Here is a 24,653-nt window from a genome sequence, read left to right as displayed (position 1 = left end):
ATTTTGTAAAGCCTTCTGCAACAAACTGTGAGGATGCGAACTTCCTTCGTGAGACAGGCCTCAGGGCTCAATGCCCATTTGAGGGCTAGGCTGGTCAGTGTGGGCTTGGAGCAGGTGTGTCCATGTCCCCCTCTAGCTCACCCTCTCCCTGGCCGGGGTAGGAGCTCAGGGCGTCCCAGAGTAGGCTGGGCTGCTCACAGTGGTGGTGACTCCTCCAGTGCTCCATCACTCCCTCCTTTGTGTCCAGCACTTCACTGCAAAGCACACAATTAAAGGCCAAGCCTGCTCCAAGAATCCCCAGGCCCCCGCCGCCATCCAGTGATGAGGGTGTACCGTTGTCCTCCTCCTCCCCTCCTTCACCGCGGTGGTGGGACAGGATGTGCCTCTTGAGCTTGGAGAAGGAAAAGAACTCCTCATCGCAGCTGCCACACTTGACCAGGTTTCGCTTCTCATTGAGCTGCCGCCAATAGTGGGCGGCATGCTTGACAAGCTCATCCTCTGCCTCACGTCCCCCACGCAGGACTTGACCGTTGTGCACTCGCACCTGGACCTCCTCACCGTGCACATAAAGCAAATGCAGCTTCATGTCGGCAAAGGTGGGTGTGATTGCCTGGCAGCGGCCACATTTGATCTGGAGCTCCACTGGATCCTCACGTTCCTGGCCCTGCTCATCTGATAGCTCTGGAGCATTGGCCCTGGAAAGCAGAATTGGGAAAAGAAATAAGACAACAATTAATCAATGCTTATTTAGTGATTTGTTATGATATAACCAAACCAACAAGCATTTAAATTCAACTTTGATCTTAAATTAAAGTAGCCATCTTATTTCCATGCTGCTCTACCGGAACCTAAACAAGAGCTATAGTCAGAATAAAATGTGTTTTTGGTAAATTAATTCTGATTGAATGTTTTGGAACGAACAAAGTTTCTCACCCCTCGACAGGCACATCGTCCTCATGCTGGCTGACGGAGGGCTCCACAGTCAGCACTACCTTGTGCACCTCTCGGAGATGACTGAAGTACACCCCCACATATCCAAAGGCCTTCTCGCAGAACTCGCAGCACAGTGTCCTCCGTGGGCGTCCCTCAGAGTGGTGAAGCTTCATGTGCGTGCTGAGGCTTCCAGAGTGGGCATAGGCCTTGCGGCAGACTGGACAGATGTAGGGCCTACTGTTTGTGTGGCTGTTCATGTGGCTCTGAAGGTGGTGCTTGAACTGGAAGCAGCGGCTGCAGGTGGGGCAGCGGTGCAGTGGACGGCTGCCTATGAACACTCTCTGGTGCGAAGCACCCCTAAGATGGAAGGTTACAGGGGCTGGATGGGGAGGACCATCTAAGGCCTTGGTTGTAGCTGTGGTGGAGAGTTGGTGTCCCAGTAAGAGCTCCTGTTCCTGGCCATCTGAAGTAATGGCAGGTAAGCTCATCAGCTGGGGAACTGTCTCCATGACCAGCATGGGTTTGGGTCGGATGCTGCGATACTTTTTTGAAATATCAACTTCCTTTTGTTTGGCGCCTGTAACATTTCCTGGGGGTTTCTCTGGGATCCTCTCTGGGATCCTCCTACGGAAAAATGACAAGGATCTCTTCTTTCGTGCCTCAAATGCTAAGATGTCTTCCATTGTCTTTCTCTTCCTCCCTCTTTTTTTGCCAGGTGGTTTCTGCAGGGCACCCAGCATTAGTGTGGTCTTGGCCTGGGGTTGAAAAAGGGAGTTTGGCACCTGGTTGTGGCTCAAGACTTCAGCTGTCTCGGGGGTCTTGGCTGTTGGATCTAAGGGGTAGGTGAGGTCTGGCTGGCCAGAGAAACCCTTCTTTTCTGGGGATATGGTGCTGAGCTTGGCAGCTGGGATGAGGGCACTCTTCATCTTAGAGTAGGGCAAAATGGGCAGCTTGCCTTTCGGTGGGGAGGGGATAATCTGAACTGCTTTGCTAAAGATGGCTGGTGAAAGGACAGTAATGCTGCCTGGAGTCTGGGCTGTGGCAGGCTTGGATTGGCAAGGCCTTAATGTGGTCTTGGTGTCCTCCTCTGGAGCTTTTCCTGAGTTTTTGGCAGTAGCTGGAGGAAGGTGGAGTTTCTGAAGAAGGCTGGTTGTAGCTGGTCTTTCAGGGCCATCTGTAGATTTCTCCAGCTGAGATGCAGAATACAGAACAGTGTTGTCTGGAAGCAGAGCTGTGACAGAAATCTCAGAGGCTGCTGGGTCAATTAATATTACCGGTTCTGAAGGTTCCCCCTTAGACAACGGGTTCTCCTTTCCATCCTTGGACTCCAGTTGCTTCTTCATCGCTGGGGATGGTCCTCCCATTGCTGACCTTGTCCGTGCTGCCACATTAACTTTAGTAGGCATTTTTACTCTTACAGCAGATGGTGGCAATTTTATCTTTTCTGGGGTCCCTTTGCTCCTCATGGGCTGGTATCTGGGAATGGGCAACTTGAGGTTTTTTTGTACAGACTGGGTTTGTTGTTGCTGTGATGTCTGGGAGGAGACCGAAGGGGGCAGTGCCACCAGTGAGAAGGTACCATCCTGACCAGCTATCTGCATCAGTGCATAGTTTTGGGTGGGCACAATGATGGACTTGGGGCTTGAGGCAGTAGAGGCCTCAGGTACAGCAGGGGGAGGCTGGCAGGAGAGGAGCGCAGGGGAGGGCACCATGGCAGGGACCTTGGGGGCGATGCTTCGGAACTGGAGGCTCTTCATCTGGCATGTGGGTCTGGACTCACTGGTTGCCTATGGAAACAAAAACACAAACAGGACTGTAGTCATTGCTTTGGTATTGGCCAACTCAATCAGCCTTAAAATTGCACTTATCAGACATCAAGTTTCCACATTAACAAAGATTTCTTATATTGCAACATTTTGTGTTGCGGTCAACAATCTCTGTTAAAACTGTGACATTTATGAACAGCACAGACAGCCAAATGACTTCCTGAAACCTGCCTTAGTTATTGCTGTTGTGCTGCAGTGTAACACAGCAGGAGGCTTGGCCTCAGTTTATCATTATAGCAGAGCCAAAGGTGGAGAGAAGGGGACTAAAACTGTCACCAAGACGGGCATGTCATGAGTCTGACAAGCTGCCCTACTACACGTTTCCCTGTATGCACACAGAGCGGAGGCTCTTTCTGCCCTCAGGCCCAGGACAGAGTGCCCCCTTTGATTTAGGCACAGCATGCAGCCATGGTACATGCTGGGGGCTCTGCGGGATGCTCCTTGTACCCCCCTCACTTCCTGGAAGGATCAACCAGTGGAGCGTGAAAGCCGCCCAAGGGCAGGAGGTTTACCAAATGAAGAGGGGCTACCTCTGCTCTCATCTTGCTCCCCTGTGACCAGTACACAGCCTGTCCAAAGGGGCAAAAGATGACCCTGACAAAGCCCTGGATTCACTCCTTTGTACCATTTTCCCAAATTATGTTTCACAGTCCCCTTGTGGGGAGGATTCACTGTTTATCATTGTGAATGTTAACCGAACTGTTGACAAACATACAAACACAAGGGAATTGTGTTTATTGTGTTCGTGTATAGCCTTAGAACATGGGTGTCAAATTCAGACTTACTGAGGGCCATGCTGAGGCCTGTGAATAAAAGCAAGGGCCAGACATTTATTACAATGATTATTTTTTTATTGAAGAAATATAAATAGGCTCATAACTGTATTAAATAAAATAATATTGCATGCATGCCCAGTTCAAATATTATGTTTTTTTCCATGTTTGTGGGTAATTCTTACCAGAAAAACCAATTAATAAAGCAAAAAAGTATTTATCAAGTGCCAACAATGTTTTGGTATAAAATGATAACTGCACAATTAAACAAAACACATTTGCATCACAGTACTTTTGTCTATAACAAAACAACACATAAGGTCTTTGTTACCAGAAAAAACTGATTAAGAAAGCGAATAGTATTTGTGCTGAACATTTTTTTTGTATAAAATGATAACTGCACAGTTAAAACATTTGGATCACAGTGCTTTTTTTCTTTAACAAAACAACAAATAAGGTCATGGTTTTCAGAAAAACTGTTTGATAAACGAAAATAGTCAATGCAACAAGTCGTAGCTCAAATTCTATGGCTTATTTTGGAAGCCTGAAAGGACAATAGGGGCTATAATACCAAACATAAGCAAAACAGGCATTGAGCTTGCTTTTTTTTAGTTCAACTCTTACCAGACACTCTGTACCTTCTCTTAGAAACGATATCTTCTATTCTAGGCCTAATGTCCTTTACTATGGCCACTTTCATTACTGAGACCAGATGCTGATCTGTGAACCGGGATCTGTGGGATGTCTCGTTCAGTCTTATTATGGAGAACATTTGTTCGCACGAGTAGGTGCTTTCGAACGTAGACATGATGCGAGCAGCATGATGGTGAAGCTGATTGATTTGGGGAGCAGAGGTGCAAACTCAGCAGCACCAGCTGACTTGTACTGGGTCTTCAGCGCACCATTACATTGCAATTCAATTAGTTTCAACTGCAAGTGCTCAGGTGCAGTGTCAACTCAATCAATTGCAAATGGATTTGCGAACAGACCAAGGTTGAATTTCTGTGATTCAAAATCGGCAAATCTCTTGCTGAATTCCGCTTTGCATGTGTTCAGTTTGTCAGCATACACTTTGGTTGGGAATGGGATGGTGACTGTGTCACTCACTGACTTACTGGCAAGTAGGAAAGTGAGACAAGTTACATTGGCACATCTGGCCCTCCCACAGACGCAGCTTCATTTGAAATGCCTTGCGTGAGTCTTGCATTTCAGTGATCTGCTGCTTTCGACCCTGGAATTTTACATTCAAGGCTTTTTTTTGTTTTGGAATCCCCCCCCCCTTTTCTCCCCAGTTGTATCCGGCAAATTATCCCACCCTTCCGAGCCGCACATCGTACCCGCACACTGCAGGTGCACCATCTGCTGTCAGCCCAAGTTTAATCCACTTCAACTCCATTTCGTTGATGCGCCACTCCACTTGTGTGAAAATGTCCTGTCCAGTAGTTGTCCCATGAATCACTTTTAAATCCAAAAGTTAATCCGTGAAGGAAATCTGAGCATCCACCCCCTTGGATGAATATAGTAAGCTGGGCAGTGTCCGTCCTGTCTGTAATCTCATCTGCAGCCAACGAATACTGTCAAGTTATGTTTTTGGAATATGTGCAGCTTCCCCACTTGAAAGGGATTGCTGCATATACCTGAAAGTTTTTAACTGGATTCCACTCAATGACCAAAAAAACCTTTTCCTTTTTTCCTCCTTTTGACAGGTTCAGTAGTTTGATTTGATCCATCATTCATTTGACATCAGCCAAAAGTCATAAGGCATAAGCCATTATCCTGTGATGGCCTGGCGGCTTGTCCAGGGTGTCTCCCCGCCTGCCGCCCAATGACTGCTGGGATAGGCTCCAGCATCCCTGCGACCATGAGAGCAGGATAAGCGGTTTGGATAATGCATGGATGGATGGATGCTATTGCAAATAAATGTAAATGAACAAAAAAATAAGCATTATTGCAAGAAAACATTAAGCATCTGTGCCTTATTTCACTTAAACATTTTCTTATATCAAATGCAAGTAAAATACATTTAAAAATATATATAAATAAAAAATACATTTCGACATTGTTTTGCCAATTCTGGTGAAAGTTTGTTGAGGAACACCTCTTGATCCTCTGTATATTTCTTCCTGCCTTTTTCTGACCTGCGCTGCTTTTCTTTATCTCAGCATTGGGGCACAGATAGTAATGGTGCTCAGGAGTCTGCTCATCTTTGCAGTCTTGGTTTTTACACAGATAACTGGGTTTGCAGAATGAACTGTCATCATGAACCTCAAGACACCTCTTGCATGCCCCGGACTTTCTTATGCAGCCTTTTTTCTGTGCTAGCTTTAGCGGTCAAAACTGCTTACAAAATCAGAGTTTCTTTCTATGCTTTCTTACATTACAGACTACAAACCCTGTGTGGTTGTCGCCTGACTTGGTTCTGGCATGTCTTGGATCAGTCCTGGTTTCTTTTCTTCTTGGTTCTTCATCCCTTCGTTGCTTGAGCTGCTCATATATGCTTTCTTGCCTTTTGAGGAATGCCAGGAGACTGTCAAATTGATTGTCTGGTGCCACAGCATTTCCCGTCAGCAACATAGACAAGCCATTCCTTTTTGAGAGATTCTGGAAGTTTACTTTCAATTTCAATTAATTTTGTTACCAGCGGATTTCTGATAGCACCCGTATCTCCAAGCTCAAATCCTGAAGTGCCTTCTCCACAGCTTGAATTAATTCCACTATTTTCCATGGCTGAAGACTTCTGATTCTGACAGGTGGCATTCGCTGTAACTCCTCCAATAGTTCAATAGCAATTGTAATTTGGTTGCCATAGCGGTTTTCTAGGACATGGAAGATGTCATCCACAGTGTATAAGTAGTGGGCTGAAGGTCCCTTGTCATTTTGTCATCAAGACTGTCTAGTAGTTGAACTTTTTCACCTGTCTTGAACCAGTTGGCTCACCCTGTTTCTGGATTGCTTCCCAGTCCTTTTTTTGACCTGTGAAAATCAAATCATGTTTATTGCCAGTAAACTTGGGGAGGGCTATCGGTTTCAATTTGATGGTTGGTATGTGACAATTGGAGGTTACTGCTGTTGTTATTACTCTTTCAGCATCCTTCTCCTCTCTTCTCCTCACCTTTATGAAGTCGGTCTTCCTAAAAACGAACTTGGGGATGTGGAGTTCAAGCCCCTTTAGGTGACTCTGAAATCCCTCCTGATCTCCTGGTCGGAGGCATCGTTTCCACCAACTGTACACCACCTCTGCGGTTTTTACCAGTTCTTGCAGGTGCTTGAGCATGAAGTCATATGCCTCCTGGTTGCCATCCGGTTGTATGGCAGCGGAACATTCACAGTCTCCGCTACCTATAGTGCAGTGGTCAATTCAACATTTCCAAAGTTGACCCAAAGAGCCTCCTAAATTAGGCTTTTGACCTCCTTTAGTTTCAACTCACACTCATTCACAGTTTTTTCTAGGTCAACTCCTGGCTGTTCAGTTAACACAGCTACTTCGTCTGTGTCCAGCTCTATCTCCAGTTCTGCAATGAATCTGGCCTCCACATTGTCATTGGCTGCCATGACTTTCTCGGCTTCTATTGTGAGTTTATTGAAATTGTTTCTGAGCTCTTCTTCAGACATGTCTTTATAGGTCCTGCTAATACTGTTGACCAGACGGGAGAATAACCTTTTGCCGTCACTCTCTCCTCTTTGAGTTGATCAACTGACTTTCCATTAGTTTGATCAGCCATGTTTCATTTCAATCTGCAGGTTTTTCCAAGAAGGAGAAGGGGAGTACAACTTTTGAACGATGGTTTGATTTTTTTTATTTTAATTTGATTGTCTTCCTTTTCCAGGATTACAGGTTATTGCTCTTGCTGTTCCAGTTTCCTGGCCTCCCGGCTTTTGCACTGTCAAGCTATGTTTTTGGAATATGTGCAGCTTCCCCACTTGAAAGGGATTGATGCATCTACCCGAAGGTTTTTAACTGGATTCCACTCAATGACCAAAAAGCTTTTCCTTTACCCTTCCTTTTATTTTGGCAGGTTCAGCAGTTTGATTTGATCCATCATTCATTTGCCATCAGCCATAAGGCATAAGGCATAAGCCATGAAGTGAAAAACTTTTTTTTTGGGGGGGGGGGGGACAGATAAAAAAAAAAAAGTTCAAATATGCTCATCTCATGTCATCATCAGCCGCTTCTCTGGGGTCGGGTCACGGTGGCAGCAAGCTAGGTAGGGCAATCCAGATGTCCCTCTCCATGGCAATACCCTCCAGCTCCTCCTGGGGGATCCCATGGCGTTCCCAGGACAGATTTGACATGTAGTCCCTCCAGCAAGTTCTGGGTCTACCCTGGGGTCTCCTCCCAGTTGGACATGCCTGGAAAACCTCCAAAAGAAGACGCCCAGGAGGCATCATAATCAGATGCCCGAACCACCTCAACTGGTTCCTTTCGATGCCCAGACACCCTACGAAGGAAACTCATTTCAGCCGCTTGTATCCACGATCTCACCCTTTCGTTCACTACTCAAAGCTCATGACCATAGGTGAGGGTTGGAACGAAGACTGACTGGTAAATTAAGAACTTTGCCTTCCGGCTCAGCTCCCTCTTCACCACAACGGTCCGGTACGTCTGCATTGCTGCTGATGCTGTACCAATCCGCCTGTCAATCTCCCGCCCCATCGTACCCTCACTCATGAAAAAGACCCCAAGATACTTGAACTCCTTCATTTGAGGCAACAACTCATCCCCAAGCCTGAGGGAGCAATCAACCATTTTCCGATAGAGAATCATGGCCTCAGACTTGGACGTGCTGACTCTCATCCTGGCCATTTCACACTCAGCTGCAAACTGCCCCAGCAGGAGTTTTTTGGGAAGCCCAGAAAAGACAAAAAGAGACTGAGCCTCGAGTTGGCGGATCAAGCGGAGGAGGAGGAAGCAGACTTGCAGCCTAAGCCGAGTAGGCCTACCAGCAGCAGCTGCAGCACCTCCGAAGCGACCGCCACACCTGCTCCGGGCCCAGGAGCCACGCTAATCCAAGCTAATGTCGCGGCAGTACCAGGGCAAAATGCTAGACTTAACATGGTTTCAGTAGAGGAAATCACTCCACACCAACCAACCAACTTCAGGTTTCCTGGAAGGCAGTTTGGAAAAGAGACGTTTTCTCGTTCATTCAATGCAAACTGCTTCAACAAACGGAGGTGGCTGCATGATATTGAGAAAGGTGATCGCGTTGTCTGTTTTAGCTGTGTGAAAGCAGTGGAGAAACGTTTCATCAATGAAGATAGTGTAAGGTTTGACAGCAGTTTTGTCAAGGGAAGCTTCACAAACTGGCGGAAAGCCATAGAAAAATTCAATGAGCATGAAAAGTCTTAACTTCATAGTGATGCCATTCAAAAAAAATCGCTGCTCTACAAAACACCTCAATTACTGCCCTTTTATCTGACATTGCCTGCCAAACTCAAGACACAGCAAGGCATGTTTTGGAGCTGATGCTCAGGTCAGTGCTCTTCCTGGGAAAGAAGGGGGTGGCTTTTCGGGGTGACAGCACCCGTGATGGCATTTTGTATGAACTGATGCTTGAACATACCTACAACCTCCCAGGAGAGAGACAGTGGATTGAGAAGAGGGGTAACTGGCTCTCGGACACAATCCAGAATGAAGTCATTCAACAGTATGCCTGCGCTATTCAACGTGAGATTGTATCCCGTGCCAGAAATAGTCCGTACTATGGACTCACAGCTGATGGTACCACCAACTCCCGTACAATAGAGCAGTTCTCAGTGACGCTGCAGTATGTGGATGAGAAATTGGAGATTCACTCTGAATTCATTGGATTTTAAAATGCCCACGACAGCAGCAGAGAGACCCTGTTCAAGTGCATCAAAGATGTATTTCTCAGGCCGAACATCCCAATTGAGCGTCTCCATGGATATTGTTTTGATGGCGCTTCTAACATGTCAGGATGGTTTTCGGGTGTAGCTAAAAGAAACATGCCCTGAGTCCCTCTTTGTCCACTGTGCCAACCATTCACCTGACCTAGTTCTTCAGGAGGCTGCGCATGAGGTGAGTCTCATCGCTGATTCAATGAACTTTGTTCAGGGCATAGGTGTGGTAATCTGTGAATCAGCAAAACGCAAGGAGCTCTATCAGTCCATGTTTGGCTGCAATGAGACAGTTACCATACTGGCTAAATGTCCAACAAGATGGTGCATACAAACAATAGCTATCAAATGTGTGTGTAGTGCCTCAAGAGAAATCATCAAAACACTGGAGCAGCTTAAGGATGACAAAAGTGTGAGGGGAGAGACCAGAGCTAAGACCGGAGGCCTGCTCAAGCAAGCAATGAAAGCTAAAACCTACTATGGTCGCCTCTGTTGTGAAGCAATATTTGAGCCGTGTGAGTCGGTGGCCAGGAGTTTGCAGCTTACCAAAGCAAGCGCACTGGGTGCCCTTGAGTGTGCCAAACTACTTGGAAGGCGCATGGAGGCCCTTTGGGATGATACAGTGGTGGATAACATGCTACAACAAACTGTATCCACAGCGGGACTTAAAATGCCAGGTGAGCACAGGGTGACAAAAACCCCAGCCCGTTATTGACACACAGCAGATCCAGAGGCAGACGCACAAGTTGCGCAAAACTCATGGAGACGAGAGTTCTATGAAGGTGTGGACTTGGTCACAGCAGCAGTAAAGAGGAGATCTGATCAAGATGGTATGAAACCAGCAGCCCTCAGAGAAAAGGTGCTTATTAAGGAAGCCAACAAGGAACAAATAGTGGATATAGATTCCCTTCACCTTCCCTTGCACTTTGACAAAGCCCGACTGGAGATCCAGCTGAAAATGATGGGAGACCTCTGTACTGATTCTCCCAAGACAGTAAAAGACACCGCAACAACCATGTCTAAACTCCATCGACAAACAAGGGCTCTTTTCAACGAAGTTGAAAACCTCATCAACCCCTGCCTAAGTCTCCCCATCTCAGCTGCTTCGTCGGAGAGGACATTTTCCGCTCTCCACTGTCTGAAGACATGGTTACGCACAACTATGCTGCAAAAAAGACTGACCCACCTTGCTCTGATGCATGTTCATGGGAGATATATTGGACAGTTTGGACACCGATGCCCTCATGAGGGACTTTATCAGCGCCAACCCGGAGAGAAAGGCCACGTTAGAAGTTCTGCATGCAGGCTGGCAGTAAGGCAAGACAATTATATATTTCTTGATTGGAGATTGTGGCTGATAGGTCTATGTATATGGGTTGATTTTTATATGCTGCCGCTGCGCAGCCTGCAGTTGTGTTTTGGAGATTGTGCTTTGGCTGTAGGCATACATATTACCTGTGTTTATGTGTTTGTTTGTTTTTATGCTGCCACCGAGCAGTCTGCATTTGTGTGGTGATGTGCTTTTATGTGTCATGCATAAATGAGTGTTAATGTTCAGCATCATGGTCAGCGTACAAGCACTCTGCATAGAAAAGCAGCACCCATAACGTTAGGCCTGGCACCACCGTGCATGTGTGTGTGTGTGTGAGAGAGAGAGAGTCTATTTGCCCCTCAGCAGCAACTAATCTCGCATAATAGTCATTTATCAATGTTTTACTTAAGCGTCTAGGCTATGCACAGTCATAACGTAAATCCTGGCAAAACTCGACCCCCCCTTTTTTTCCCCTCAGCCCCCCCCCCCCGCTCAAAATACGTTCCCGCGGCTATGGTGGTGGCTCCGTGTTTTTTCGGGCTAGGCCCGACAGGGCAAGGCCACGGATGTATTATAGTAGAACTGGATACGGCGCCGCCGCTCAGCCCTGCAGCCAATTTTTCCAGTGGTCACTCACGGTATTGCAGCGAAAAATCCCCTGCGGCCCAAAAGCATTTTCCCCATAGACCACCGTTGTAAAAGAGACGCCTGTAAAACTGTTGACAGGACACCTGCGGCTATAATCGTGGTCAATTACTACTCTTTGTACTGTATATTTTTAAGCCATGGGGTTTTAATCTTTTTGAAATTTTTTTTCCAAAGCCCAGAAAAATCATTTTTTCTGCATGACGTCACGGCTGTGTACGAGCACTCTACGCGCGGTCATGTTGTGTCTCGGGAACGAGGATCTTTGCTAGGCTAAACAAACGCTGTTCGGGTGAACAAAAATCAAAGATAAAGGTGAATAAACCACACAAAGCTGAGCCTTCTCTTTCACACGTCAAGATATTTAGAGTTTGTGGTTTTGCGTCGCATTTATTGGTCAGGATAGCATTCATGAACACGCAGCGCTGGATCCTGAACGCGGTTCGCTCGTTCTCATAGCCTAGAGGCATGATGGGCGTGGCACTACTGCGCATATTCAGTGGGCCGCATGTACCCGGAAATAACCAGAAAGATATTTTTTCGGCGTATGCGGGTGGTTAATACCGGAGTAGGACAGTGTTCGGAAGTGGAAGTGACGTAATAATAGCGGAACTCCAAATGTGTAGTCTTTTTTTGTTGTTAATGTTACATTAACATTCATTGCAAGTTGTTCATCCATTGCAAGTTACTTGAAGTAACTTGCAATGGATGAACGATTGTCATGAGGAGAGTCATCTTTTTGAGGTCACTTTGAACTTTCTAGGGTCAAAGTTGTTGTATACTCCTATTTCTACTTGAGTATAACTTCAAATAGAGGCAGGAGACAGGAGTATTTTATGTGGTCAGACGTATTCTTGGCGAAACCCCGGAATCCGCATAACCATAACACACAAGGTACGCAAGGGAAGCGTGACGGTATCTCAGAAGGGACAAATCTAGATGGCCAATACATAACAAACGTGACATCATAGGTGATCTGTAAGGGCAGTTTGAATATGACTGATTATGACCAAATCTGAATCAACCAGTAATGTATTACTGATAAAACACCAGGCCACCAAGTAATTGGATTACTTTCTCTGGTATTAATTTCAATCCCGATATAACAGAGGAACATTTTGCTAAAATGGTATGTTTCTTTTTTAATGATTTAAAACTTAGAAATACTGTTTGTTGTTGGTATTTATAGTTAAATATTTTAGCCCTTATAATAAGCTGACGTGTTCAAAATGATGTTATGCTTTGTAAGTTCATTGATACACGCTGATAAACTATGCCATGTAACGTTACACCCAAATAATATGAAACGACGAAATGGCTTAAACAATAAAAACGACACACGGGGAAATATTCACCATGATTTGGGCAGCATATTTTTAATGCCTATTAGGGCCAACGTAACTGAATCCATACCTTAGAGCAGTGTTTCTCAACCGGGGGTCCGCACTTTTTTCTCTAATTACATCTGTTTCACAAGTGTAATTTATTGTATTTTAATAAGAGATCTCGCTCCCGTTTGCATTGTTAAAAGTTACTGCATAAAAATTCTGTTACATATATCTGAAAGTTACTGAATACATATTCTGTTTTGTTACATATATCTGAAAGTTACTGCATAAGAATTCTGTTTTGTTAACTATATCTGAGTTACAACTGAAAGCTCTTATTTTTGCCCCAAAGAGTGAATAAATGCTATAATGCAATTTAAAATGCAGTTTCTACTGTTTCTATCAAATTGCAACCCCCCTCCCCCAAGATCAGGTGGAGGGGTACTCAGGGTAGATCAAAAATACGCAGGGGGTCCAGGACCCAAAAAAGGTTTAGAACCACTGCCTTAGAGTATGCAGCAACATACGTTAGCTCGCACTCACTTGAATACATGCATGCAATAAGGTTTAGCAACGGTGCTTTGTAACCAGAGAAATCGAATACTGGCATTAATACTGACGGCGAAATACACTTTCGCCTAAGCCACAGGTTAGACGTATTCAGTTGTATTCACGTGTCACGACGAGTTATTAGCCTACTTAGCTAGTTACGTTACCGATATGTACGAAGCCTGCCTGTCTAGCCCACTAGCTAGCGGCACAAGAAGTGTGTGTTATGCTTCTTCTTTCTCCTATCATTACGTCACTTCTGCTTCCGTACACTATCCTACTCCGATATAATAGTAACCACCGCGTATGCGTCAGGCGAGCAATTCTCATAGGAAAGAACAGGCGCCATTTTTAGATCCGGCATCCTCTACTATATTACATCCATGGCCATGCAAGGCCCATGCACAAATATGCTATTACCATACCATATTGTAGCGAATTCGGGGGACAACGCAACCACAGGAGCTGCCGCGGCCGGGAAGCGAACCCGTATCGCCCGCTGCAGGAGGCATCTCTAACCGCTCGACTAAAGGGTCAGACCCGCGAGTCAGCGTGTCTTCTTATCCGTGCACGTTACACTACCCCCCTCATTCGGGAAGCGCGTCCCCGCGCTTAAGCATATCAGCTCCTTCACGCCTCAGCGCGCCTACGCTTCCGATGGCCTTACGGTCCCCCATCCCACTGCTGACACCAATGTAGCGAATTCGGGGGACAACGCAACACCACAGGAACTGCCGCGGCCGGGAAGCGAACCGGTATCGCCCGCACCGCAGGAGACATCGCTAACCGCTCGACTAAAGGGTCAGGGCCCGCGAGCCAGCGGCCAGCGTGTCTTCTTATCCGTGCACGTTACAATATTATTACCATACAAATATGCTATTGCAAATAAATGTAAATATGGACACCAAAAAATGTAAGCATTTGTAATTCCTGCAAGAAAACACTAAGCATCTGTGTCTTATTTCACTTATTATACGTTTTCTTACATCAAGTAAAGCCAATACCAACTGCTGTTTTATCATCTCCATTCCCCGTACGTCTAGTTGATAAAAATCATCAGATTTGCAAACGGATTTACAGCAGATATACTTAGATTACGGGAAAACAGACAATCCAGCTTGCATCTATTACCATTAAATAGTTAAAAAGATCGAACCACGCGTAAATGAGCGGCCGATCTCTGTGGCATAAAACTAACGCGAACCCAAACTGGTTCGGCAGCGGCATTAATCTTCGTCAGAGAAACGGTCTCTCAAATGATTAAAACTCAAAATTTTACCGGCTGCCTCTCCGGATTTTGCAGACGTGTCTGCTCTGCACTTTTACCACAGATTATAATGCTGTTCGGGAACTTTCTCTGAGCACGTTTTTTTTTGTGTTTTTTTAGCGCGGTATTTGTTCACTTCCGGGCCGCTGTCCCTCGTGACGCTGTGCGACGCTTCTTAAGCTCCGGGGAGTACGTGTGGCAGATTGGCTCCGTCCGGTTTGTTCTCTCAATATTCTGTTTGTTTGTATAGTTTGACTTGACGAGATAAACCCCTTGGCTTTAGTTTTTTTTGTTTGTTCTGTAAATCAGAGGCCAGCTAATCCACCCGACTAGCCACGGTATTTAGGGACAGGGTGATGTTCGCAAATGTCTTCTTTGTGTCGGGGCATATAACATCTCATACCTTATGCTAGTGTAAACTACTAATAAGACACGTTAGCCCCTAGCTAACGGGTCTGACCCTTTAGCCGAGCGGTTACTGATGTCGCCTTGTGGTGCAGTACACCCCATATCGAATCCCGCACCGGGCAAGAAAATAACCGGTTACACTAGCTACCTTTGGAAAGGCAGACAGCATTTAGGTTGTTTGTATTATAGCCTGTTTGGCCTCTGATAAAAGCGTGAGAGTGGAGCGCGGTAGCGCCTCTTGCGTTTCAATGTTGTATTATCGTGGACACTCGGGGCACATTAAATCGATTGTCAGAATTTATTGGCAGGCCCGATTAAAGGTCGTGGAGGGCCGTGTCTGGCCCGCGGGCCTTGCTATTGACATATGTGCCTTAGAACAACCCTTCAATAAGTCTTGTTCCATCTCCCTCCTTTAATTTTCCATTCATCACTCAAAAGCCACAGGTATGGCTTTAAACAAGGGAAAAATATTCTGCATTTATATCAAAACTGAATCTTTATGGCAAATAGAGGACGATAACAGTGGAATGCTTCAAAGGCCTAATAGTAAACAGACTGAGGTTTGCATTTCACATTTTGATTTGACACTCAATAGCAGTCTTTGATACAGGCTTAGCTCCAACTGCACACTGATACTAATCGGCAAAAACCGCAACAGTCTTGATGTGTCACAAAAGGCAAACATTCACAAGTGTGATTTCTCTTAAAAAAAAAAGTTAATTCTAAAAGGACTTTGGACAAGAAGCTTTATACTTCTAAAAAGTGGGGGGAGAAGAGAAATAAACTGAAAAGGGGCACATTGTTTAACAGCTGGAAGCATTTCTGTGAGGAGAGATTATTTATACAGTACCCCCACCACATTACGACTCCATAAAGCTGGAGCTTTTCCCTTTCTCTGTGTGGATAGTTGATTCCAATTCGACTGTGAATTTGGCCGAACATCGCGCAGAATAGAGCCGTAGGATGTGGAATCCTCTGGGGATTTGATGTGGTTATGGAAGATAGAAGGAGGGGAAAAGGGTGTGTGTGTGTGTGTGTGTGTGTGTGTGTGTGACTTTGGACTAAACAGGCGAACCCTTAAGGCGGCAGTATATTCAAAACGAAAGAACCTTTCGAGCAAAATGACACGTTTTGAACAAGAAACATAAAAAGACCTGGTGCATAGCGTTCAAACAGTGAAATGTGTGCAAGCACCTGGCGCGAAAAGCCCACCAGTTTGTAGACCTCCCCTGTTGACAATTGGTCCAAATATCACATGGCTGGTTGCGTCATGGTTGATCGGCAGGGCACAGAGTTCAACTTAGTTTTTTCAGTTTATTTCGTCACTGTACTCAGACAAGCTACATTAACGAGTAAAAACGAAGTTGCTGAACTCATGCAAGCATATCCTCGTTTTTATGATTGATTACGCCAAGATTTTAAAGACAACGAAACGTGCACAAATTCCACAACAGCCACTTCCTGGTCCTCATAATCATTCTGCATCTCCCAGCAGTGTGGCGTGCCATAACAAAGAACACAGAGTTCATACTGAGTATACAGACAACGATGTTCTGGGACATGTTGCTGGTGTTTCTTTTATGAGACGTCCTTCCATCATTTTGAGTATACTGCCCTTGAGAGTTCAACACGAAGGTGTAAATTAACAGTTGTGGAAGCGTGCATCTATAATCCTTGTCATATAGATGATCCTGCAGAGAAGTCCACTGACACAAGCCCATTCCTTACAAAGAGGCGTGGCACCTCACATCTTTTCTTTCTCACGCCACCCGAAAAAACAAGAATACTACACACCGTCACAGGAGGAGCTTTGCCACTGTGTGTGTGTCTGTGTGTGCATTTTTGTGTATTTGTGAGGTAGGTAAGAGATTTAAGTGTGTGTGCTCCCTGTCCAGCTATATTTGTGACAAGCAGTTTGAGTCTTTAACCAGAACAGTGCTGACATCTTTGCAAAGTGAGGACATTTTGACCTGTCCTCACTTCAAAGGTCTATTTTAGGGTTAGAACTTGGCTTTAGGGGGAAGGTTAGGGTAAGGGTTCAGGTCAAGCATGTAGTGCTGATGGGGAATGAATAAAGTCAATGATGTCCCTACAAGTACAGAAAAACAAATGTGTGTGTGTGTGTGTGTGTTAGTGATGATTGCAGAGCCTCAGGATATTTGGTTATCCACTTTTCATTGTCAGGCAGTAAGGAGGTCTTGTTTTACTACTCCATTCATTTAAATGCCAAAATACACAACACATGACAGGCCGTGATGGAGAAAATATTTGAAAATTACTCAAGAGCTGCCCTCACACTTTGTCTCTTCATACCCCCCATGCAAAACACGGGCGCCCACAACTCTCCCTCCCCCGCTCGGCAACATACCAACATCTGTGAAGGAGGAGGAGAGGCAGAGAGAGGAAAAAGGGGTTTGTCTGTTGACGCATCACTGCCAGTCATCCATCCTGCCCTAACCTTACCACACTCCTCTCTCCTACCGTCTCCGCCAGCTTCCAAAAACAACGAGAAATGGCCATATAGGATAGGAAAGAAATGAGTAGCAAAAAGACGGGGAACCACAGACGCTAAAAGGGCCCCTGTCTGCTCACCTGGCTAACCGCGAAGGTCACCACTCAGTTCTGTGTTTCAATGACAAAAACACAACATGACATCTATTCAATTTACTTACACAACAGGAATGTTAGTCTATGCAGCTCAGAGGACTTTGGTATTAGCTAAAATGCTGTTCCATTGATTGAAAATACACACACATGCTCACGTGTGCGCACTTACGCAGGCACGCATGGGCGTGCGCACACACACACACCTCTATGTTTAACTTTTACCATTGCTATTCTCTGACCGTCCTTGTCTCCCCTCTGAAGAGAATGACTTAGTGGGTTTTCAGAAAAAGGTCACAGACGCCATTCAATCTGCTGCTGGCTTTGAAACACCAACCACTCTAATCTGACTGGGGTCAAAGGTCAGGGCCAAGCTGAGGGGGAACCTGGGTTCTGGCTGCAGGAAGAGGGGGGAGCGAGCAAGCGAGAGAGAGAGAGAGAGAGCGAGCGAGTGAGAGAGAGAGAGAGAGGGAGAGAGGGAGGAAAAAAAGAGAGGGGACGCTGAATTCACAGAGACAGATTATCAGGTATGGCCAGAGGTGAGAGGTGATGTTCTGCTGTTTATGTTGGAAACGGGTCAGGGTTGAGTCAGAGGGCAGTGCTGGCGCAGGCCAGGCACCCACCTGGAAGGGAATGAGATTGAAAAGTATGGAATGCACATGAAGAAGCTACATATAGGCCTATCATGATAATTACGTTATCAACTTATCATACGATATATGGACATGACCTCAATAATTTTGCCGACCTCGATATTGCCCGTTGTGTTTACATGCGTGTTTGTTTACATAAGAATGGCACCAACATTTTAGCCAACATGATGCAGGGTTATCCCTACCATTACATGACGTGGGCACAGCACCTAAGCGTTTTTCACAGTGCATACGCTGAATGAACAGAAAAAAAGAACTATACTGTTTCTGCCCTCTCCATCGGGAGTTTCACGAGCACGGAGCTCATGCAGCAGCCCCACACACACACACAACGAAGCAACAGCGAGCAGGTTAAGTGACGATAACGTGTTACTAAAGCCGAGGCTAAAGCGTGTTTTTCCTAACAACTGCACAATTCCAGCCAGAAAGTTTGGAAGAATAAGTCCAAATGGACTTGGTTTCAAAGCCGTACGCCACAGCTCCGGTGTGGGAACATTTTAGGTTTAAGCCAAATGAGAGAGGAGTGCCCATTAATGTGGACGAGCTGGTATGTCGACTGTTCTACGAAAGTGAAATGGTGTACTTGCATTAATATGATATTATATCATCATTATATCAGTGGCATAAAACGGTCTTAAAATGACAATAATATCGTTTATCAGAATAATTATGGGACAAGACATCATCCTACAAAAGTAGTTATCATGACAGGCCTGGCTACATAGACATTCACGCCCTTAAGGCTGGTCCTGGGTCACATGAGGAAGCGCTTGAGCCAGGAATGACAAGCTAGCCTGCCAAAACAACCTGCAAGGCCCTATTGTTCCTGAGTGATGTGATTTTGTGACCAGCGAAAGCTGCATTTTGTGAAATATCAAACATGGATTTGCTCTGTGCCGGTAGCGTCCAACACATTATCTAATTCTGCTGAGCTTCTACTTGCACTAGGATAACTGTTGTTTAACTTGCGCAGCACAGCTCTTAACTCCGAAACAGTGCAGACTGTGGCAGAGGCCCAATGACAGGACAAGCTGCTTTGTATCAAAAAAGTTATGACCAATGCAAGAAAATTTCCCACAGGAAAATATCTTCCACTGGACAGTATTTGTTTAGAGTTGAGTATAGGGAAAAAAGGAGACACTTGTATTATCTTTTCTTGTGGTAAAAAAAAAATCACATTTAAATCCTGTAGACTGAAGAAAAAGAGAAGTTGGAGGAGTGAGGGATAAGCAGAGCAGAGTGGTGAGAGGACTGTTATCTCCTTTGTAGGTGAGAGTAATGCTCATCTGGGACTCCAAGATAGAGCCGAGAGATGGAGGGGGTCTGGAATGAATGTGTGTGTGTGTGTGTGTCTCGAGACAGAGAGACAGAGAGGGAGGGGTGAAGATCCAGCAGAGGCCAAGCTCCCCCAGGTTTCAACCCAGATGAAAGGCCAGGATCTGGACTAGATAAGAAGGCAGATCATGGGGGGTCGGGGCCAGCCAGCTGTGAGAAGCCATGTCCAGCGGCCATGTTCCTCCAACCCTGCCGCCCACCCCCTTCTCTCTCTCTCTCTCACACACACACACACACACACACACACACACACACACACACACACACACACACACATAAATAAAGACACTCACAAATACAGACACACACACACAAACACATGCTGGGACTCTGGGATTAGCGACAGTGTGTGAGAGAGATTGAGAAGAGAGAATCAAAGTGTTCAACAGGGAGGCAAAACAACCAAAGGTTAAATTCTATATCTCTCTGTGCTTGCTTGGAAATGTCAAATACTCCTTGCAAGTGTGAAAACACACACATACACAAAAGAAAAAGCATTTCATGGATCTGGCAGCCCGAGAAGAACTCAAATCATTCCACTTTTTTTTGTCTCCTCAATGAACTTAAGACTTATATGTGCTCGATTACTTCTTCCTGTGCGCATCCCAAGTGCTCATTTCTCTTCTGTATGGGCAGAAATTCTTCCGCCTGAGGTGTGTGTGTGTGTGTGTGTGTGTGTGTGTGTGTGTGTGAGGTGAGTAAGGGCAGTAGAGGAGCTGGGCTGTCTGTCCCGGGAGCGAGGGCGGTCAGGGGGAAAATGAAATCAGTGTTTGCAGAAGTACTCATTTCATCCCAGAGCTCCACTGAGTGAGCGGACCAAGGAAGAGAAAGACGGAGAGAGAGCGAGAGAGTGCACTCACATGTATGCCAAGACTCATACAATAGAAATATTATGGCCCGCAGCTGTAACTCTTCCCCCGCTTTTTCTTTCTTTTCTTTTGCAGGACAACAAACAGAGAGAAGGTGTTGCAAAAGAGAACATTCCAACACCATATGGTATTCATGGGCACACACAAACACACACGCGCGCACACACACAGGACCGTATGTCATCCACTGTCACCTGAACAAATCAATGTGAGAGAGAAATCCATTCCAATTAGGACCCTGCCGCTCTGCCCTGCATGGGAATGCAGATTAATCAATGAAGAAATCCCATCGCTAAAGACAGAAGAAAACGGCTGCTCGCCGTATTATACAAAAATACCCTAACTGTGAGCGTTTTGTCTCTACTGACGTGTGCTTACTATTCACAAATAAAAACGCAATTTTTCGAGACCCCACGTATATCTTGAGGTATAGGTATACCTCAGTAAGACAAAAAAAAAACAAAAAAAACAACAACAACAACAAAAAAACAGAGACAGATAAACATGCCTAATAGATTTTAAAGTGATTATTCCGGATCACTGGGTCCTCATAGAAAAGGAGAAAGCAATGTCCTCTCAAAGCAGGATGCTGTAAACCCCTGACAACCAGTGACCTCTGACCTGGTGTCCAACGAGGCCATGTGTCGTTCCCAGGGACGTGTCACGCCTTCAATCACCCACATTCACATGAGAAACAGATGAGCATACGAGCAAAACGCCAGGACGCACACTCACAAGCACCCACACACTTAGTTAATGTGGCTGTCAGCTCAGAGCTGAGCGGCACAGAGGTGGAGTGAAGGTGACAGCAGTATGTGTTTGCATACGAGTGTCTGTGTGCGAGTGCGTGTTCAAGATCTGAGGGGCTAACGTGAGCCCTCAGGCAGCCAGCGCCATGTTAACCGTCCGGGCTGCTCAACACTAAACCTTTACCTGACCTTTACCTTTGTAGTGACATTTGGACCTCCAGAATAGGTCAAACAGCACGAAAGAGTTGTTAAGAAATGGGAGTAGGCTGCGTGAAAAGAGGGGGGGGGAGAGGGTTGGGGGCTGTCAGATGTCAATGGAGGAAGTAGTTACAGGGAAACAATCATGTTTTTGAACATTTTCTTTATACACGTAGGAATAACACTCCATGAGCAGCCATAACACTGAGCAGTCTTCTGTGTGTCTATGAAAAACTCGTGAAATTAGGGGTTTCTGGGTGGTGTGGTGGTCTAGTGCATTGCCTTGGGGATGGCCAGTTTGAATCCATGTGTTACCTCCGGCTTGGTCGGGCATCCCTACTGACAAAATTGGCTGTGTCTGCGGGTGGGGAGCCGGATGTGGGTATGTGTCCTGGTCGCTGCACTAGCGCCTCCTCTGGTCGGTCGGGGCACCTGTTCAGGAGGGGAGGGGGAACTGGGGGAAAACATGATCCTCCCACGCGCTGTGTTCCCCTGGTGAAACTCCTCACTGTCAGGTGAAAAGAAGTGGCTGGCGACTCCACATGTATCAGAGGAGGGATGTGGTAGTCTGCAGCCTTCCCCTGGATCGGCAGAGGGGGTGGAGCAGTGACAGGGATGGCTTGGAAGAGTGGGGTAATTGGCCGGGTACAATTGGGGAGAAATCCCGCCCCCTCCCCCCAAAAAAAAACACGTTCCCAAAATTGTGTCAAATAGTGTCCACCGATGCCATCACTGGTGGACTGGTGGTCAAGCCAAGAATAACCTTCTTCATATGGCACCCTGTGGCGTTCAATACAAAAGCTGTATGTGGGGTTGTTATTCCCGTTTTCTTACACAGTAAAGGCTCTGTTATGTAGCCCACTGGCAAACTAGGAAGGGTTGCAGTGGGCTGGTTCACATTCACAGATTTGGTGGCATTACAGAGACAAACGGAAAACTGCCCAGTATTATGGCTGATAATAGTGTTATCCCTTCAACCCACAGAGATGATGTTGAAAATCAGGATTGTTTCCCTTTAAGAGATGGGTGAATGAGGCTCAAGTAGTGCCAATGGAAGGGAAATCAGCTTGAATTAAAGGAAGTGCAGGAATGTGGCTGAATTATCAAGACATATTCCAATATTTCTGGAACTCCCCGGTTATGAGGACTTCACTGCTTCTTTTTGAAACTACAAATCCCTCTGACCTTTACCCGTTTTATCTCTGCCAATGGACTTGTGGCATTTTAAGTAATATATGCTGTCTTTCATTGACCCAAGGCTCCAATAGATTTGGATAGCAAATTTCACTGAAATTGTCCCAGTGCAGGTGGCGGCTGAAGTTGAATGTGAAGCGATGAGGAGTGGGACACCGAGAAAACATGGTTTTCTCAGCCCCACCTCAATGATCACCCGACGCCATGGGAGAGCTCGTTTAATGTGGGATGTTCAAGGAACACAGAAAACTGCCAGCTATGTAATTTCAGGATCGGCTCATGTCAAATGAAACAGCCGAAAATGAAGGTAGGAGTTGTGCAGTGAGGCAAGATTGCTCTCTTTCACTTTTGCATGACTGACTTTTCTGTTTGTGTCTTTCTAACCATCACAACCTGCATCCATCTCTCCCTCTCATAGCTCTTTAACTGTCTCTGAATGGCTTCTCCCTCGCTGCCTACCGCTAGATTTCAAACATGTCTTGTATCACTCTCTCTCTCGCTCTCCGTCCTCCTCTCACCCAGATCTAAGCTGTAGCCCTCCCTCTTGCCTCCTCCTCTGCATCTTCTACCGCTCCCTCACTTGTTCTCCCCTTTATCCTCCCCACTCCCACCCCCCCATTCTGTCAGTACCTGAGTAAATAAACAGCAGTGTGTGATGCTAATTAGAGCGGGTTCAGGGACGTGACGAGCCCAGAGACAGATAAACAGAAGCGAGAGAGGAGAGGATATGAGATGGGGGAGGTAGGGAGAGAGCTAACCCACCCCAAGGACAACACAGCACAGACACACAGGCACGCGTCGGCTTAGCGGTGAAGGACAGACAGTGGTTTCAGCTTTCAACCCAACCTAGGGCCGCTTTGAAGCGAAGGGCAATAGCGAGGCGAGAAACTTTGAAGGAGCTGTGCCAAAGTGGAGGGCAGTAAGCAGGCCCTTGATACAGCATCCACCATGGCGAGAGGAGGAATGTCAGGCAAACTTCCTTAATGACGGCTGCTCCTTGAGACCTGCTACGAGATCAAAAGAATATGCAGATGAACCCACAAGTTCCTCCTCCTATTGGGGTGAGGTTGGGTATCTAAAAACAGGTCAATGAAAGGCTGCTCGCTCTTGTTTAGCATAAAATGCCCTTTCTAGACTGCTAGATACAAAGGTGGGGGTAATACATTAAAAAGGTGATGGAGAAGTTCTAGAGGACGAACACAAAGTGCAGACACTCACACTTGGTTATAATTTGGACTCTTACACTGTCAATGCAAAATTATTTGACCAGCCAGACTGCTGTGACGTGGTGGACAGCAGGATAGTTGTTGTCGATTTTGTGCGTTTGCATGTGCACTTTTGGAACAGAATTTGTGCCAATATAAAATGGACACAGATGCATTTAAATACAATGCACACATGATTGTTTTCTAACATACACGTGCAGTTGTGATGCCACAAGTGCAAAAAAAAACCCCAGATGTTTTACTTTTAATTTTTACACACAATGAAATACTAACGTAATTACGTAATTTTCCTATTCTCTCACCACCCTGAACTGTGATTGGACAGTGACTTTAGGTGTTTACAAATGCCACTCCAGAGGTGGCCTCGGAACAGGGAGAAATACACTGACGCTCTTTACATTCAATAGTGTATAGCACTAGGGTTAGTAAAATGCCATAGCTACACAGATTTCACCCATGGGTTTAAATTGGACTTAAAGATGTTACGAAAACATCTCATTTAATAAAAACAATATTTCTAAGTTTGTATTTTAGTGTGTGTAAATATTCAAAGTAGATTTTGTTTGTGTTTTGGTGTTACTTGTGGCATCATAACTGTGTGTATACTGGAAAACATTCTTTTTTTCTCCCCAATTGTATCCGGCCAATTACCCCACTCTTCCAAGCCGTCCCGGTCGCTGCTCCACCCCCTCTGCCGATCTGGGGGAGGGTTGCAGACTACCACATGCCTCCTCTGATACATGTGGAGTCACTGGCTGCTTCTTTTCACCTGACAGTGAGGAGTTTCGCCAGGGGGACGTAGCGTGTGGGAGGATCACGCTATTCCCCCCAGTTCCCCCTCCCCCCTGAACAGGCGCCCCGACCGACCACAGGAGGCGCTAGTGCAGCGACCATGACACATACCCACATCTGGCTTCCCACCTCCAGA

At 45.9% G+C, this 24,653-nt stretch overlaps 1 protein-coding gene across 1 annotated transcript in view; it reads right to left on the bottom strand.

Annotated features, from left to right (window-relative positions):
- Positions 1 to 94: 94 nt before the first annotated feature.
- Positions 95 to 24,653, bottom strand: part of znf438 (zinc finger protein 438) — a 49,645-nt gene continuing 25,086 nt past the window's right edge. Inside the window, exons 3-4 of the mRNA XM_056301980.1 lie at positions 934 to 2,720; positions 95 to 695 (exon numbers count right to left, since the gene is read on the bottom strand). Of these exons, the coding sequence (XP_056157955.1) occupies positions 95 to 695; positions 934 to 2,690 (2,358 nt within the window). The 5' untranslated portion in view covers positions 2,691 to 2,720. The remainder of the gene's footprint in view (positions 696 to 933; positions 2,721 to 24,653) is intronic.

This window comes from Lampris incognitus, unplaced genomic scaffold, assembly GCF_029633865.1.
Source record: "Lampris incognitus isolate fLamInc1 unplaced genomic scaffold, fLamInc1.hap2 scaffold_271, whole genome shotgun sequence".
Lineage (NCBI taxonomy): Eukaryota > Metazoa > Chordata > Actinopteri > Lampriformes > Lampridae > Lampris > Lampris incognitus.
Note: the sequence above shows the minus strand (reverse complement) of the source record. Positions and strands in the feature narration are given on the sequence as shown.